This window comes from Macrosteles quadrilineatus, unplaced genomic scaffold, assembly GCF_028750875.1.
Source record: "Macrosteles quadrilineatus isolate MER2022 unplaced genomic scaffold, UCM_ALF_1.0 Scaffold_5__1_contigs__length_97177068, whole genome shotgun sequence".
NCBI lineage: Eukaryota > Metazoa > Arthropoda > Insecta > Hemiptera > Cicadellidae > Macrosteles > Macrosteles quadrilineatus.
In genome coordinates, this window is record NW_026542598.1 from 18,914,228 (window position 1) to 18,932,010 (window position 17,783).

Here is a 17,783-nt window from a genome sequence, read left to right on the forward strand (position 1 = left end):
ATTAATTAAATTGTTTACGTAAATTAACATACCTCCATAACCAACTACTACGTCTTGGTAGTTGCATTGGGAAAGGACAAATTTTGTTTGAAGTCAAATGTATAGCATTTTTGTACATAAGGTTCTTCAAGCTAAACCATATGGGCTTCAATTTTTTCAAATAATCAATATTCTGACTTTTTCTACTAACCGGTTTCCAAACCGACGATCATACTGGTAGCTTTTTACCAAACAATACGTGGACTATTGATCAGTGGGAGTCTGAGAGAACTTTTTACACTTTATGTTGATTTACATGCACCCATTTCAAGACTATTTCAAGCAGTTGACCCCCCATCATCCCATTCAGTCAAAATACAGCTTTAATCTACGCCTAGACTAATATTTCATCACACTGGCTAAAAATCTACCTTATTATTAAACAGAGTCGACTACCGACGGTGTTCCCCGAACATTACACCTCGAAACGTATAACTCGATCAGTTATAATGCCTCTAATGAGTACGGATCTTCTATAATCGGTTCGGAACCGCCATTTAAAGGCCATCTCGGCTTTGGAGTATTGTAAAACTACATATTATACGGAGGAGTGAATATATTTAAAATAATTCGTGTAGTGGGGAGCGGACGGAGCACTGCGCATGAACGTATCATTTGGCTTAGCTACAATTAGAAATAAACGGTGCGGGAAAATTATAGTCTGGGTCGAAACGGTATGCTAATCCGAGAGTGGAAGCCCATATTGAGAGGGAATCATCGGCCTCGGTGTTTTGGGAAAATGGTTATAGACGCTTGGATGATCCGTCCCTCCCCTAGGTACAAGCTACAACTCGCACTTCAGGCTATGTGGTGGCGGTACGACTATAGTGGAGTTGCGCTAACTTGGGTCTAGGTTGGACGTAGGGTACAACCTACAACCACCGATGTCTAATAACTCTGCTACAACTCGTACTTAGGTCTATGAGGTGGAGGTACGACTATAGTGGAGTTGTGCTAACTTGGGTATAGGTTGGACATAGGGTACAAGATACAATTCGTACTTAGGGCTATAAAGTGGAGGAACGACTATAGTGGAGTTGTGCTAACTTGGGTCTAGGTTTGACATAGGGTACAAGATACAACTCGTACTTAAGGCTATGTGATGTTGGTACAACTATAGTGAAATTGTGCTGACTTGGGATTAAGGTTTTACATAGAGTACACGCTACAATATTGAACTTTAGGCAATTAAGCCAGGGGTGCGTCTATAGTAAAATTGTGCTTATATAGGGAAATTGTATGAGAGAGGGTGCAGACTAAAACTTCCAACGTAGTGGTAGGTGTGTGTAGTGAAAGTTACTAATATTTGTGAGTGCATGCCGCGTTAGGGTTGGTGATAACAAACGATTTCTTGAGAGAACTATAGATTTATGTTTACTTTAAAGAGAAACCTGTAAAATGTGTACACGTTATCTAAAACTTCTTGTGGTGCCGAGGCCAACCTCTTGCGTACTGTTATTTGTCATCCTAATGTAAGGTGTTGTGAGTGCTTTCTTTCAGATTGTAAGTTATAAATGTATAATTTACTTTACACTACTTACATTTAGCGTTAAGCTGATCGAGATTGATAATATTGTTTGTGTGATTCTATTTCCTGGTACATTTTTAAATTTAGATTTAAGGTATAATCAATTTTTTGAAGTGCAATTATGAGGAAGGCGAATGCATGTTATGAGATTTTTTTTAAAGATAAGAAAAAGAAGTATTTTACATGCTCATAAAAGATAGAGTAAGGATATTGATAAAATAGTACGAGTTCTACTACTTTAAGAGTACAATGAATACCTAAGATGAATTTTACCTTCTCCTTTAACAGTACCCCAAACAATATTACGTGTCAAAAATGTCTAAATGATTTAATCATATTACTCTAACTACTTATTAAGGTGCATCAGTATTCCAAACTCAACGTTATACTAAATTAAATTTGATTTTGACTTACTTGATGGAGAAGTCCTGGAGTCCGTATCTAGAACACCATATTCGTTTAATTTCTAACTAGTTTTATAATAAAATCAGTAAAAAGTGTATAAAAAATACCTAAAAATGTATTAATTTGATTTTGCTTAACACAAACACTTAAGTATGTGTTCTTGCAAACCACAGACCTATTAAAAACAACATTGTATTTCAGTAAACAACTCACTTGGTGTAGCTTTAGACGGAGTGCACAAACAATTATAATTAAAAATGTAAAATTGATTAACATTTTCTAACTTAATACCAAGTGTCATAAGATACGGTAATTCTTAGCTCATCGTATAAGCTTTCAAAACTCTGTTTTAAAGTTCTATTTTGAGTAAAATATTGAACAAATCTTTCATATCTTACATTGATTTGTTTGTCATTATTATGGTTCAAAGCCGTGCAATAGCTAACCCAACCTGAGTTATATCTAGGTTTTGCCTTTTATGAAGAATTATTAAACTACACCGGTCAAAATCGGCCAGCTGCCTTTGTCTACTTGAAATGCAAGTTGGGTCCAGCAAAAATAATTATTTCGTTTGATAGTCTATATTTTGGATATTAAATATAAAACTAATTAAAAACGAAACCATACAAATTAAATTATTATCCTAACATTCCTAGCCTGCCTCGACTTGCATTCAAAGGGGCTGCGGACAGCTAACGGAGTTTAACAATTACACTATCAAATCAAATTTCAAATTTTGTAATAAAGTTTTCCCCACTGAATCGCGAATGCTATTTTCACTATGTAACCGTTTAAATATAACATGCACTAAATTATTTTTCCTCCCTGGGCCTAGAACCTGGGGACAGACTATAGTGGTGTTGAATTCCTACAGCCACCTGTGGGGAAGTATACCACGCTCTGTATCATTACCCACATTATATTACTACCTTAATCTTGATAATTGTATTAGCCTTCCGATTACAGAGCACAGTAGAGATTAAACGGTTCGACGCTAGGGGCGCTGCGGTCGAGCTGGCTCGTTCGCGCCGAACACCGATGCTCTCCTCTGCTCTTTTATTTTTCAAACTCTATGTCCCGAACTGTCCAGTACGAGTACAGCGTTATGTGGCAAGATTGTAATCGTAAAATGTTAACATTTGTGATTTTTTTAAATAAACTACTTCCTTATACATTTATTTCTTCATGTTCTTGGCAGAGAGCGATGCCTTTTTGCAACTTTTTTGTAAGGAAAATGTCCAAACCCTGGTTGTGTTACTGTCTAACCGTAACCAAATTGTATAAACTTGAACGTCAGAAATTGGCGCAAGAGAAACTAAAGAATTTTCAAGCGTAGATAAAAATAATGTAAACATTGTGCATAAAAGCCTTTACATAAAGTGAATTCCCCAAACTAGACACCAATTTTCGAGGTACCATAATCATCTGTAGAAATGTTTATATTCATCTCAAGACTACATATCGTTAACCCTCCGTAAACTAATATCTGCATTACTAAATATACAGTATAAATTCGTCGATAACCGATCTAAATATTCACTGTCCCAGTAACTTACAAGTACAACGAATAAAACTGTATATATTTTTTTTAATATGAAAAAATGCATAACGAAATCCCAACGCAAACAAACATAGGCAACGTTTTTGCCGCCCCAAAATAGAGACAAGAAAGCGCAGGGTATGGATATACTGCATTACTTATCATATTTGAATATTAAACGGGAGCTGAGAGCTGAAAAACACGTTGGACAATTTGTAATTCATTATTTCATTTATAGTTTGGCGGGCGGCCAGCCGTGTGCTGTGTGGTCGGTGCTGCGATTGGAGCCCAATTGATACCAACTTTATTGCTTCACACCGCTTCCTCTTGTCAGCCTTCGAATTTTATTTGTTTGATTCAGTTCAAACTACTTGACGTATAATTTATTTATTTTGAACTAAAACAATGCATGGTTTCATCCTACTGTTTCCTGAACAGTTTATTGTATTTATTAGCATAACGGTAAACCTATATATATGTGCTATATATGTGTATCTTCATTATAAGATGAATTGCTATATTTTAAGACGGATATTTTCAAAAAATTTGGAATTTATTATTTTAATTTTGATTCACTCAGATTTACTGCAACTGGTATACGTTTAAACTGCCTTAAATTATTTTTTTTATTTTAAAATCAATCACCTATCTGAATACTATTAGTATGGTAGTATGGTATGGTAACACACCGTATCATCCCTATGCTCACCAAGGCAGCCCATACCCACTTTACCTAGGTTCTTGGTACATACCAAGACAGTTTATACCGACTCTACCTAGGTACTTGGTACATACCAAGCCAGTACTTGAGCTTATTATTGATTGACGTCACGTATACGACCCTACCATGTTCTCTCCTCACTCCGTCCTACCTTTGACCTTAGCCGTCGCTCGTGGAACTTATTAGAACGGAGTCGTTAATTTTTTTGTAATTTATGTCCCGTAATCGACGCAGGTTATTAATTCCCGGTTGATCCTATGAGCCAGTCCTATCACGGGGACCCGCCCCTGCCGTATAGCCTCACACCGGACTCGGGACCCACTTCATTACCTGATTCGCGTATCGTGAAAATCGAAAAACGATGTTTCGAACGTCGACTCGAATGCGGTTATGTAGCCGTCTGAAGTAAACAGGTGGAATTTCGTGAAGCTTCAGGGATCCGAAATAGGGTTTGGAAGGGATAATACAACGATTTTAAATCTTGTTATTCTAAAGTACAAAATACAATCATCTCTATCTCTTCATTGTGTCCAAGTTTTAACTTAGATTCATATGCGCAGAAACCCCTTAAGTTTAGGAGTAAGTATACAGACTTAGCTTCGCAATTATGTGTCTCGGAAATAATACATTTTTTCATCTAGGTGGTTATAGTAGTACGTTTTCTGTGTCTAGGTGAATTACAGCTATCAATTTGACAAGGAATGAGTAAAAATACGTTAATTGTTGTAGAGATTGTTTAACACAGAAACAATTCTTGTCGTCTATTGTACTTAATTATTTTTTGGGTTTAGAACCAGGGTCTCCAAGATTTTAAGTTCTGCACTACACACTAGGCTAGTAAAATCAGCACCCCAGTAAAAAAACTGCAACAAGTCTCCATTACAAAATTTCACCACAAGACAGTGGTAATTTTACTCTTGAAACGTTCAACTTTTCCATCCGGTACGATTGGAATATGCAAAGTGAAAGACACCCGTCTTCTAGGATTAGAAACAGAAAGTGCGTCGCGGGTAAGGGATTAATGCAGGGAAACCCGTATCTATTGCGGGTGCAACCCTGCCACAAGCTCCGGACTTGTAGACTATAGACTTGTAGACATTCTTGGGACGAGTTCCCACGCCAGCCGCGGGCGCTGGTGTCGAATTTCACCGAATAATTGACATCAGACTGTCGACTTTTTGGTGAACTGACACTGACCCTCGGTGAAGAAGATGGGGACAGATATGATGGCCTGACACCTTCCGCCATGTTTATTTTTTACACCTCTGGACTGGTTTTGGTCATCTTGTTTCGGAGAATACTTTCGTACTGCCACATACGTATTTGGATTTTACAAATAAGCTTTTAGCTAATCTTTGGACTTGGACTTTCTATTTGTACCAAATAAGCAAAAAAAATACAATATTATATTTCTATCATGTATGTTTTATATCTTGGTACGAATATAATAAAATTCGTCTTCTAATACTTCTCAAACACGGTAAATAAGTATTTTTATAAGATTTTACGATTGTATATTATGTAGCTTCGACCTGACAGCCGGCCATCATCAGGCGGAATCGGTGACATACACGTAAAATGCAAATCGATAAATTACTTACAGCAACACTTAAGTACGGTGCAATGGCATTAACGTCATACCATAGATTAAAGGAGTTCTTAAATCTATGGTCATACCATAGATAAAACGAGGGACTATGTTTTATCTATGGACATACGCAGTATGTTTAGAAATCCTGATTGTTTGGATAAAGTTACAAATACAAAAGTTAATAGTTGGGACATAACCCTGGATGATTATTTAGAGGTTTATAACGATATACTATAAGAATATTTAAGAAAATAGAAATTTTACCACAAAAATGAAATAATATCGTGTAAATCACTCCTAATCGAGTGTTTCTGCCCGAAGTACATTCACACGTCCGCGGCCGCCATTTCTCCGACTGACGCCGCCCCCCGTGAGCGAACCGCGCGAATTACGAACTGCGGCAAATCAGGTTTCTATTAATGTGGACCTTCGGATCGCTGCATATAACAACATAATTTGCGATGATAATTTACGATTCCGCACGCATAAGTCCGTAATTTGAGCGTTTGAGCTCGCATTGTGGTCACGACGTGGGAAACGCCGCTTCCGGTGTTATCCGCAGCAGATCGACATGAGCACGAACACAGCAACACGGCGACCGTGACGTGAGAACTGTGGACATTGGACAGTCACCATCGCGACACGGCGGATCAATTATTAATCCGAAAATGAAAGCGCTCCGCAACACGAAAGCTCTACAATTAATCGACAATAAGGTTGACCGATGTACGCGGGAGTGCGGAGGAGCGAGCGATATTGAACCTTGTCGGCAGCGCGTGTTAGATCGTGGGTTAGATAGAGTATTACCATATCTGTGCTGGATTATCTAGGGGTGGGGGTAGATGTGCGGTCGACACGCCACCGACGTATCCACCCCGACTGTGTTTATGCAGCAACCGCGCTCTTTGTTCTCGCGATCAAGACAACTCCAATGCTCGACCTGTCAAAACATATTTGGAGTTCCTTTGCACGTTCGGCATGAAAATTCAACCCAGTCTTCCAAATTGAGTGTTTCTAGGTTTTTGCGTTACTTCAAACACAAATGAATTTATTCCATAGTAAATTTATCCCGGATGAATGTCAGTTTATTTACGAGTATCGATTAGTGACCCGGATTCGTTTATCGAGGATTAGATAGATAGATAGATAGATAGATAACAGTGCTTTATTTTTCTGAATCGTTTACAAATTTACAGATTGTATTATTTTTATGCACAAAAGACAATAGTCATTTGACCGTCTGTCTGGTTGGCAAAGTCCACTTCCACTATCTAAATAAAATCAACACTGCACTGATATAAAAAATAATAAACATAAAAGCACTCACTTAAAAGCTAAAATAAAATTTAAACTAATTTACATTCATTCCAATTTTTTGAACTGCACCAAGGATTCTAATCTATTGCCTACACATACTAATACACATACCTACACATCATACTAGGCTATACTGTAAATACATACATACACACATACAAACATACAGATATATTCTAACATACAGTTTTTAGAGTTAAACCAAGAATTTCCTTTTACAGTAAACAGTTAAATAATAAATCTTTGAGATAAAAAGTATCATGAATGCTGAAACATAAAATACTGCTCTAATAAAATGAAAGGAAAAAAACAGAGTATATGATTGTTGAGATTCATCATCAAATAGCCTAGTATATAATGTTTTAAACTGCTTAATTCATGTATGCTTATTGTCACCTGTCGTTCAAAAGATTACCCTCGACTCGAATACCTTTAGAACAGAATATTCCCATCAAGTTAGGATTTTTAAAAATTAAATTCATTTATTAGCTCCCTCCTACGGCCCCAGGCTATTTTAATAAAGTTACCCAAACCTCGCCAATCCCTCCCATTTAGATAAGATAAAAACTCATGATAATCAATAGTTAATTTTTGTAAATGACATTTTCTAAGGTCTTTAAACACGGGACACCTTGCCACAAAGTGAAAAACAGTTTCATTTTCATGCAGGTTACACAAGGAACAAAAATAATTTTTATCAACTACCCAGGGTTTATAATTTAAATCTAACATCTCCCCTCTACATTTCATAATCCATGAAATTGTGACGATATCCCTATTATCGGAGAGAAAAGTTCTATCGCCAAGATTGAAGTCCAAATCTATAAATTGAGAGTGAAATGCCGATGTACGCGCTCTGCCAATACATTCCGCCCTCCAGTTATCTCTCAACGCACTCACAACGCTCATCAGCTGGACCTCGACCTGACCTTGCGCAAAGTCTACCGGCAAACCAAACTTGTCACCTAATAATTTCCAGTCACGGTACCAATACACTTTTCTCCTTATCACTTCCCTTGCTAAAATATTTGGCAAACGATCTGCATCCAAACACAACACATTTAATATATATTTTAGATTCATCAAAATAGTATGGAATTGTAATTTGTCTAATCCTGACTCCAAATACAGAAAATAATTAGGCGTATTATTTGGCAACCGAAATAGTTTTTTTATAAACAATCTCTGAACTGATTCCACTGGATCACAATCTAAATATCCCCACACTTGACCTGCATAACACAAAATAGATTTTATTATTGAATTGAAACATACAAATTTAGAATTCAACGGAACTTTATTGTTATTTATAAAACTACTCCACACGGCATTAATAGCTAATTTTGCAGCAGCTGACTTATCATTTAAATGCTTATCCCAGTTAAGAGTTGGTGTTAAAACAACTCCTAGATATTTGTAGGAATTCACTATTTCAATAGGCTGACCTTTGTACCACCATTTATTGTTTCGTGCCAACCTACCACCTTTACGAAATACCATGATTTTTGATTTATTAAGATTCACTTGTAGGTTCCAAATATCACAGTAGGCCTCTAAATTAGTTATCATTTGCTGTAACACTGTGGCTGTTGGTGCTATCAGTACAACATCATCGGCATACATTAAAATGTTTATTCTCTTACCTCCGACTAAACAGCCACCTCCTAAAAATTCTGGCAAGTCGTTAATAAATAATGAGAATAAATTAGGACTGGCAACGCATCCTTGTTTTAAACCTATTGTTGATTCAAAACTGTTTGTTATGCCACTTTTACACCACACTGAAACATTGGTACCCTCATAAAGATTTTTTAAAATTCTAGAAAATTTTGATGAGACCCCTAAAGAAAGTAATTTAAAAATTAACGAATCCCTGTCTATTGTATCAAAAGCTGCTGTAAAGTCGACGAAAAAGCAAAATAATTTTTGTTTATTTAAAGATAAACTCAAATTTACTATACATGATAGGTTGAATATATTATCGATAGTAGAATAACCTTTCCTGAATCCAGCTTGAAATTCAGAAATTACTTTATTTTCCATTATCCACTCGTTTAATCTAAAATTCAATAAACTTGAGAAAATTTTACAAACACAGTCGATAAAGGAAAGACCCCTGTAATTTTCTACTAAATTCACATCGCCCTTTTTGTGTAGAGGAAATACAATAGATTTTTTAAAACTTTCAGCTACCTTTCCGTTGTTGTACATATCATTATATACCTTTAACAATTTGTAAAGAAGAGAGTCGGGAGCATTTTTAAAAAATTCATATGGCACCCTGTCATGACCAGGAGCCTTGTTATCTTTTAGTCGTAAAAGAATGGTTTTCAACTCTAACATACTGAAGTCAGCATCTAATATCTCGTCTGTTATCAAAGGTTGCGCATAACTGATACTTGCTGATAACAAAGGTGGGTTGAGTAAATTTTTAAAATGCAATACCCAGTTTTCTGGGGCAATATTACCAACAAGTTTAACTTTCCCACGCTTAAAACTGTTCAATGCAGACCAAAATAATTTTGCATCCCCTCTATCATTTAAATCAAAAATAGTTTTCTCTAAAAATAATCTTTCTTTATTCTTACATAACTTTTTGAACTGCTTACAAACTACTAAATATTCGGACTTCACAATTTCACAATTAGTTTTACGGAATTTATTTAATAATTTGAATTTACGCCTCCTCACAGCCAAACATTCGTAATCAAACCACTTTCGCTTCCTATTAAAATTCGAATCAGGTATAGTCGATTGTTTATTCTGGGCCGAGTCAATAATGATTTTAATAATGTTATCTACATTCTTTTGATTGTCCTCATACAATTGCAAGCAACTGACCTTCCGATCCACTCTCGCCCTGTAAAATTGTTTACAATTATTTGACCATTTGAGTTTTGGCATCAAAGGTAATATCTGACCACACTCGTTGTCCCTCAATTGCATACCTTTCACCTTTAAACAAACCTCAATGGGCATATGATCCGATCCCGTATGGCTCAACACTCTAAAACCTTCTACTAAATGTAAACAATTAATAGACACAGCGGCTAGGTCAATGACAGAAGAACCCATGGCCCCGATAAAAGTATACTCCCCACAAGAATCCTCAACAGATCTACCATTTAAAATTATTAAACCTAAATTATCAAATAAGTTTAAAATTTTTCTACCCCTGCAATTCAATATTTTATCCTTAGACTTACGTGTATCATTGAATATAGGATTTATCTCGCCTAGGAATAACTCTGTTATTTTTTGTTCATCCCCCACTCTTCCATTTAGGTCCCCAATTATTACTAGGTTTTCATGCCATAAATCAATTAAACAGTTTGAAACCATTTCAAAATCAGTTTCCCAAAAATTACAGTTAACATATAAAGGTACCAAAATCAACCTTTTATCATCAATTCCTGTATCTATCTGGACCAAAATTAATTCATTGATTTCAATAAATGAAATTAAATTAAAAAATGGTGACTTTAAATTGGTTAATACAATCAACCCACCCCTATACCTTCCATAATTTGCAGTTCTCTCTGCGAACTTAATATTTATTTTAAATCTACTAAGCTTTTGTGAAATAAAATTAAAATCTCTCTCTGAAATAAATGATTCTAAAATGAAAACTACGTCATAATTGTCTATAAATTCCAAAAAATAATAATCCTCTAATTTATTCTTAATACCACAAACATTGTAACAAATGAGTTTTAATGAACCTGTTCCACTCGCACACCGTCCGGAGAACACCCGATGTTCGTCGTTCGCTGGATTGGCGTCGGTTCCCTAGCCTCTTAGCGCCTGTGAGTAGCTCGCTGTAGCCGTCGTCACCTCCCCTGGTCCTGTCGCGCCATTGTCGCCGTCACCTCCGTCGTTGGTCGCCTCCGCCCCCATGTTTGAGTCGTTGCCTTGCACCAGTAGTACCCCAGAGACATTCTTTGAAGGAGAAGACACAGGTTTACCTTGATTTGGATTCTCACTTGTTCGACGTGGAGGTGGATTCTTCAAACCGCTCACGAAAGCAGAAAAATCGTGTCCAAACATTTGTTTCAGCTTATCCACACCACACTGTCGCCCTGCCATGAGACTGCCGTTTTCCCAAGTAAACCTACACTTCTTTATAGTCATGTGGTCATACACTAAAGGCATTCTCAGTTCTCCTGACACTTTCTCGACTTCAGTTCTTACTGCTGCCAAACACGCCCGTTTAACCCGAATTTCGCGCGGGAAATCGCGGTACACACTGTAACCCGTATTTTTCAAGTTTTTCACCCTACTCATTATGTATTCAATATCTGAATCATAAGGCAAGTGAGCAATAATAGTGTCTTTTTCCTTTCCCAATGGATGTGCCCTATTGATGCAAACTTGGTTAATTCCAAACATCTCACTACAAAAGGTGCCTACAACGTGCTTGAAATCTGATGTTCTTGGACCCCATTTTAACCCCCTGAATATAAGGTTATTCCTTCTGGAACGGCTTTCTAAATCAAGCAACTTATCCATAATAAGCCTATTTTGGACCTTAAGTTCCCTAATCTGCTCTCTTTTAGAATCATTTTCTTCCTCCAGGACTGCTACTTGGTTAGATAGGTTAATTAAATCACTTTTTGTGGCCAAAGTAGAGAGTTTGGTGTCAAGAAGCTCAGACATAACATCTCTTAAAGCACATCTTAATTGACCTTTAGTGAGATCACCCACCTTTACCTCGTCGTTTTCCATGTCTATGTCGGTTAATCCCATACACTTCTGAAGATTACCTGGTGAGGCAGGTGACGAACGGGATCTTCTCCGTTTTGCACTTCTATTCGGAGTAAAAAAGTCACTAATTTTACTTTCAGTCATTAAAATTGGCACTGTAATAACTGGTAACTACTGTAGATTATCACAGGAACTCGCACTAAACAAACCGTACTCGAAATTGTCCTCGGTCTCAGCAACACACAAACACGCAAACCTGTCCGTCTCCGACCACGTGGGGACTGAACCACAACCACAACTACTGATATCTTAACGACCAGTTCACTTCCCGACCCGAATTATCAGTTAATATCTTCCTTGACGGTATAATGTTCGGTAAACACACTACTGATAAACAACTCGGTAATAAACTTTTATAATTTACCAAATTATCGGGAGCTAGCGACAAGCATGTCATACAACAACTGCACCAGTGGTGCCAACCCCAGTCTTCCAAATTGAGTGTTTCTAGGTTTTTGCGTTACTTCAAACACAAATGAATTTATTCCATAGTAAATTTATCCCGGATGAATGTCAGTTTATTTACGAGTATCGATTAGTGACCCGGATTCGTTTATCGAGGATTATATTTCGACTTAATGTAAAAAGGACAATAATGATTCAAAGGACAATGATGATGAGCTAGGCTGTCGAATGTGGGTTTTCTGGGAGGTTACTTGTTCCGAAGATGGCTTCCTGAGATGGATTCGGAAATTCGGCCAGTATTTTCGATAGTTCAACTACTTAGTTTTCTTCTGAAGACCATGATACGGCAGTGCAGTATTAAACCCAGTTACTTAAACCTACTTAACAAATTCAGGAGTAGTAACAGTTTTCATTTTTTTAAGTATTAGTATATAAAACGGAGCGAGTCGATGAAAAAAGAAGACTAATGAGTCGGAAATGGAGCTAAAAACTTGTAATGAATCAACATTAGGATACACAACTCATCCGCAGCCGCTGTAGTGTGGTGAATATTCAAATAAGGGAGGTTTTGTAACGATAAATTACTCAAGACCGGCGTAGTAATTGCAGAGTGTCTAATTGCCAGAGCGCGCTGACATCGCTGGCTACAGTCGGTTATATGAATATTTGGCGGGATGATGAACATACAGTAGTACGAGAACAACTCATATCATTAATGTTGCTCCAATTGAAACGAGATTCTACATGTATTTCATGTTCAATAGAACAGTTATATCTATACACAAACTTTGAAAGATAATTTTAATGTACAGATGTGCTGCAAAGAAATTGCGAATATAATATCACAGACATCACAGAATATATTAGTAGTAATATATCAGTGTAGTAGACACGACTATCCAGTATATTATACTCTACACTATTTATTCTATGCATAGCTTACATATTACTTTAAACTAAATTACAGTATGAATATTTGTTACAGTCAAACTATAAAGGCCAGTGACAAAAAAAGGAATACAATTTGTATACTATAAAGATTCATCTCGAAAATGTTTAAGATAACTTTTAACATATTGTGAGTGTTGTTGAGATTGAGATTAATTTTTCATTGCCACTAGACATCTGGTTTATGATAAGTGTCTAACTCATCAGGAAACGTGAATTCGCATTGACAATTTATGTTTACGTACTTCGGTACTTTCTCCCGTGAAGACAATGTCACATAAAGACAGCATTTTGTGAAAATCAGATTTAAGATACCAAAACTTCGTATAATCAAGCAATAATCACTCAAACATCGAATTCTCTTTGTTATGGTGCATATACAAGTATACCCACAGTATTACTTATTCTGCCACTAGCTCCTATCATCAGTGTACTAACCATGCTGCGCCGCGTACGAGGAGGCGTGCCCATGCAGCTGTCCATGGTAGTATCTGCTGGTCATGGTGACCGCCGCCGCTCTGTACCCTGGGTACTCCCTGGTGGCCGCAGGTTCCAAGGAGGCGGCGTGGTGGTGAGCGAACAGGGAGGATATGTGTTCCGCCACTGACAGTTGGGAGTCGCCGTCCTCCCTGGTCGCGGACCCACGGTAGGCTGGGTACTCCCTGGACCCGCTGGGCTCCTGGGCGTGATGGTGGGCGAACAGGGAGCTCATGTGTTCTGCTACAGATAGTTGGGAGTCGCTACCTCCCTCGCGGGGAGTGGTGCTGTCGTACCAGCTGCGGTGGGGCGAGTCTGTCATCGTCATGTCCATATCTGAAACAGATAAGGGATGGATTAAGCAACTGTAACACATGAGATCATGGATCATTCTCTGTATGACAATAACTACTAATGATAACGGGGTTGTAAAATAAATTATCCCAACTGGAAAAACGGGCTGATCTTAGTGTCTCACAGTTTAGGTTTCACAAAATTAAATTACCATTTCAAATTAAAGGGGGTACGTCACGGATATTTGTTAAATATTGATTATATGAACTCCCTAGTTCTCTAACTCTACTTTTTTTTGCAAAAAAACCTTAAACTTAGAAATACTGAACTGAAACTCGACGGAACTTTGCATTTCATGGAACAAAAATGTTTACAAATAGTTTATACCAAATTCAGTTCAACAAAATGTGTCCGTTTGAAAACCGCTTACTCTCAAACACAATAGCGAATTACGATTTAAATTACAAATCGCCTAAGCTGTGAAACTATGTAAAACTGGCAGCACGTGCGATGGCCAAGTTTGTGCACGCGCCGCATAAAACACTGTAGAAACTATGTGGATTGGAATAAACTTAGACACGTAGCGGGACAAACACCATAAGCGAAATGACTCGGTTGCATTTTAAACAGAGAATCTGAAATCTGATTAGACAAATCCTCTGTAATTAGGACCTAAATGCGCAAACAAAAACTTGGAGAAGCCTTTCAGCAAGAAGCTCACTTGATTATTCGTGATTTGAAATGCAAGATTACACCTCAGACGGTGAAAAACGTTTTAATTAAAAACGTTGAAATTCCGCTTGAGTGATCTGTTTTAAAGGGGCGTTCGGTGAAAATACTAATTAATTTTTAGCGTTTTTAGTGTTTGGTTTGTATAAGCTTTAAAATAAATCAATAATTAAGGTAATGTTCAAGTATTTTGGGAATAAATAAAACAGAAAATTCAACACTTTCCACTTGTGGTATAAGATATCGAAATAATCACTTTTATAAAACACAACGAATCATTTCATAAACTTTAAAGTCCATATAGAGCTTAAGTTTAGTATTTAAAAGTGAATAATTTAAACTAGGCCTACCTTATTTTCATTGGCCAATGCATTCCAGCTAACGATATACTTCCAAATACTTCGTAAAAAATTTGGTTACTTTAGGTACCTGCAGGAGTATTATTGCAGTATGTGTTTTTTTTATATACAGTACAACAATTTCGTTAAATAAACTCATAAATCGTTTATAAACCTATAATGGAAATTGATACTTCTGAAATTATTTCTTTGATAAAAATTTAGCGAATTTAAATCAAAACAATAATTTGAACATGAGTAGAACATGTTTTGGAAATGAGTCGTTATATTCTATCGTAAATGCACAATAACATGGAAAAATCGTCTCTTCTTACACACAGTGTACAAAAACCATGAATAATTTAAAAAGTCTCTCAAATCTATCCTGGAATATATTCCTCGTCATGAGCCGCCATGTTTTCTCAAGAGACGGGATGAGGTCCTTGCTTTGGGGGGAGAAATCTTGCACGAACATCAATAACGAAATCCTCTCTTTCTCCAAATCTCAAATCTAAAATCTCCCTCCAATCCTATCCCAGATATTCTGCTTAGTGCGGACTGGCTTTAACATGAGCGAATCTTAAACAGCTGAAAACGCTGAACTCCTCAGCTTAGTCGCATTGGGTTTATATTAATATCCACATTTTGAATTTAATTCTATAAATGATGTTCATTTAATTCAATTTTTAATGTAGAATGATAATTGCATTTTTTGCTACAAACTATTTACAATAATTTAAAACACATAGAACATCGCTCTTATAGCTGGCAAAAATAATTGAAAGAAATTTGATCCTTATCATACATAATCATAGTGCTGTATACATTTCTACTTTGGTGACGCATTTGAATCAGATCATAGTTGGTTTACTTGAGATGCACACTTAATGCTTGTTTTAAAGCGCATTTAATACGTACCTACAGTTAGTTCAACGTAATATTAATTTAATTCCTTTTCCACTTCGGAATAGAAATGTTTTTTTACATATTTTTATGTTTTATATATGTGACTTTTGCCCTGTATGCTGCACTTAGTTCTTTTCGGCAGTACAACTCTTATTCTGATTCTGTATATTTCTAGCTATATCGAGTGTTGTACATAAATGTTGGAGGGTGTGTTTTATTAGCACCGTATAATGCTAATACAATCGTAAAATACTATTATTTATTATTAGTAAACTCAAAACTTTATTTATTAGTAGGTCTCACGAAAAACTCTCCTACAGGTTTACCTCTCTAAAATGTCTACATTTCCAAACAAATTTCTCTGTAATATTGGTGATTCCGGATCAATATCCGTTACACAGCACAAATATAAACCTGGTTAAAACTGATTTCTGCATGTTCTCGATGACACCACGCCTCTATTTATAGAGAGATATTGGCCAGGGATTCCCGAGTCAAGAATACATTGTGGGAGAGTTCCCTTCGCATTAGCATACCCCGATACCTCACAGTCCAGCGAGCCCAAATTGGGGTTTGGATAAAATCGAAACTGATTCAATCAGCCCAGTGGTCCTCCTTTGCGAGATTTATGGACCAACTGCATCTCGAGATAACTGAATGCGTGGGGCAACATGGTGCTTCTATGTAAATATTCGTAAATGTCCAAGAGTTATTAAAAGGCAGGTGACAATACGGTTGAAAAGTTGGCCAGAAAAGTTAATAAAATAAAGTATTTTACGAGTACGACAAAAGACATATGTCATCACCATTGAATTTGCAGCATCCAAACAACATTAAAAGAGTTGAGTGTTTATGTTTGTTTTAATCAAAACTTGTTGGTCTCCAATTACATGAATAGTGCAACCATTGTATGATTAATTTATCCGAATAAACGACAAATTATGGATGAGGAAAGATGATGAAATCAATACCTTTGTTGTCATGCAAAATATTTTACATAGCATTGAAAAACGTCAGGCAAAGTGACAAAGATTCTAAGCCAAACTTATACAACAATAACAAATAAACTAAATTGCATTTCAATTTTACAACTAATAGGTGCTGCAATCTTACAAAACTTATAGCTTGATGCTACTACTGTATTATGTAGATCTATGTATTTACACAAATGTGAAATGTGACGAATCTCCTATTTGGCCTTGTGATGTTTGGTAGGATTACTCGAACACAATAGCCCTTGTTACATCTCATATATATTTTTACGATCTGGTAAAATATATAGTGTAATTGTAAGTACCGGGTGTCCCGGAATCCCTGACCTCATTATATACACTTATTCAAATTTTTGTTCAGATGTCAAATAACACGTAAAATGTATAAAAGAAATAAATAAATGTGTTATTATTCGGAGTTGTTTACACAGATATAAACATTTTTAAATACTAGTATAAACATAAGCCAGTAGTAAGTTTTAAAACATTTATCTGTCCGTCTTAATGTGATTTGCAAAGTTGTATTTGAGGTACATACTTTACATCATGGTTACTGTAAATATGTAAAAGTTTATGTGTCTGTTTAATTTGTATTTTATATTTTCCGTTTTAAATTACCAGCATCAAAATCTGCTTGAAACATTGATAATTAAAACTACACTTAAATATAGTAATTCTTACAATGGTTCACTTCACCTACACCTTTCCATAAATTTAATATTCCTTCAAAAACCTCGTACACTTTACACTCATTCGGAAATTACTTAATGTTTATGTAGTTTTCCAGAC

At 36.3% G+C, this 17,783-nt stretch overlaps 1 protein-coding gene across 3 annotated transcripts in view; it reads right to left on the reverse strand.

Annotated features, from left to right (window-relative positions):
* LOC128994085 (GATA-binding factor C-like) overlaps positions 1-17,783 on the reverse strand; it is a 106,048-nt gene that overhangs the window by 76,907 nt on the left and 11,358 nt on the right. For 2 of the 3 annotated variants that reach the window (XM_054418330.1, XM_054418328.1), the window contains exons 2-3: positions 13,697-14,071; positions 1,982-2,008 (exon numbers count right to left, since the gene is read on the reverse strand). In XM_054418330.1, the coding sequence (XP_054274305.1) occupies positions 1,982-2,008; positions 13,697-14,069 (400 nt within the window). In that variant the 5' untranslated portion in view covers positions 14,070-14,071. The remainder of the gene's footprint in view (positions 1-1,981; positions 2,009-13,696; positions 14,072-17,783) is intronic. The other variant, XM_054418329.1, reaches the window with a different exon arrangement.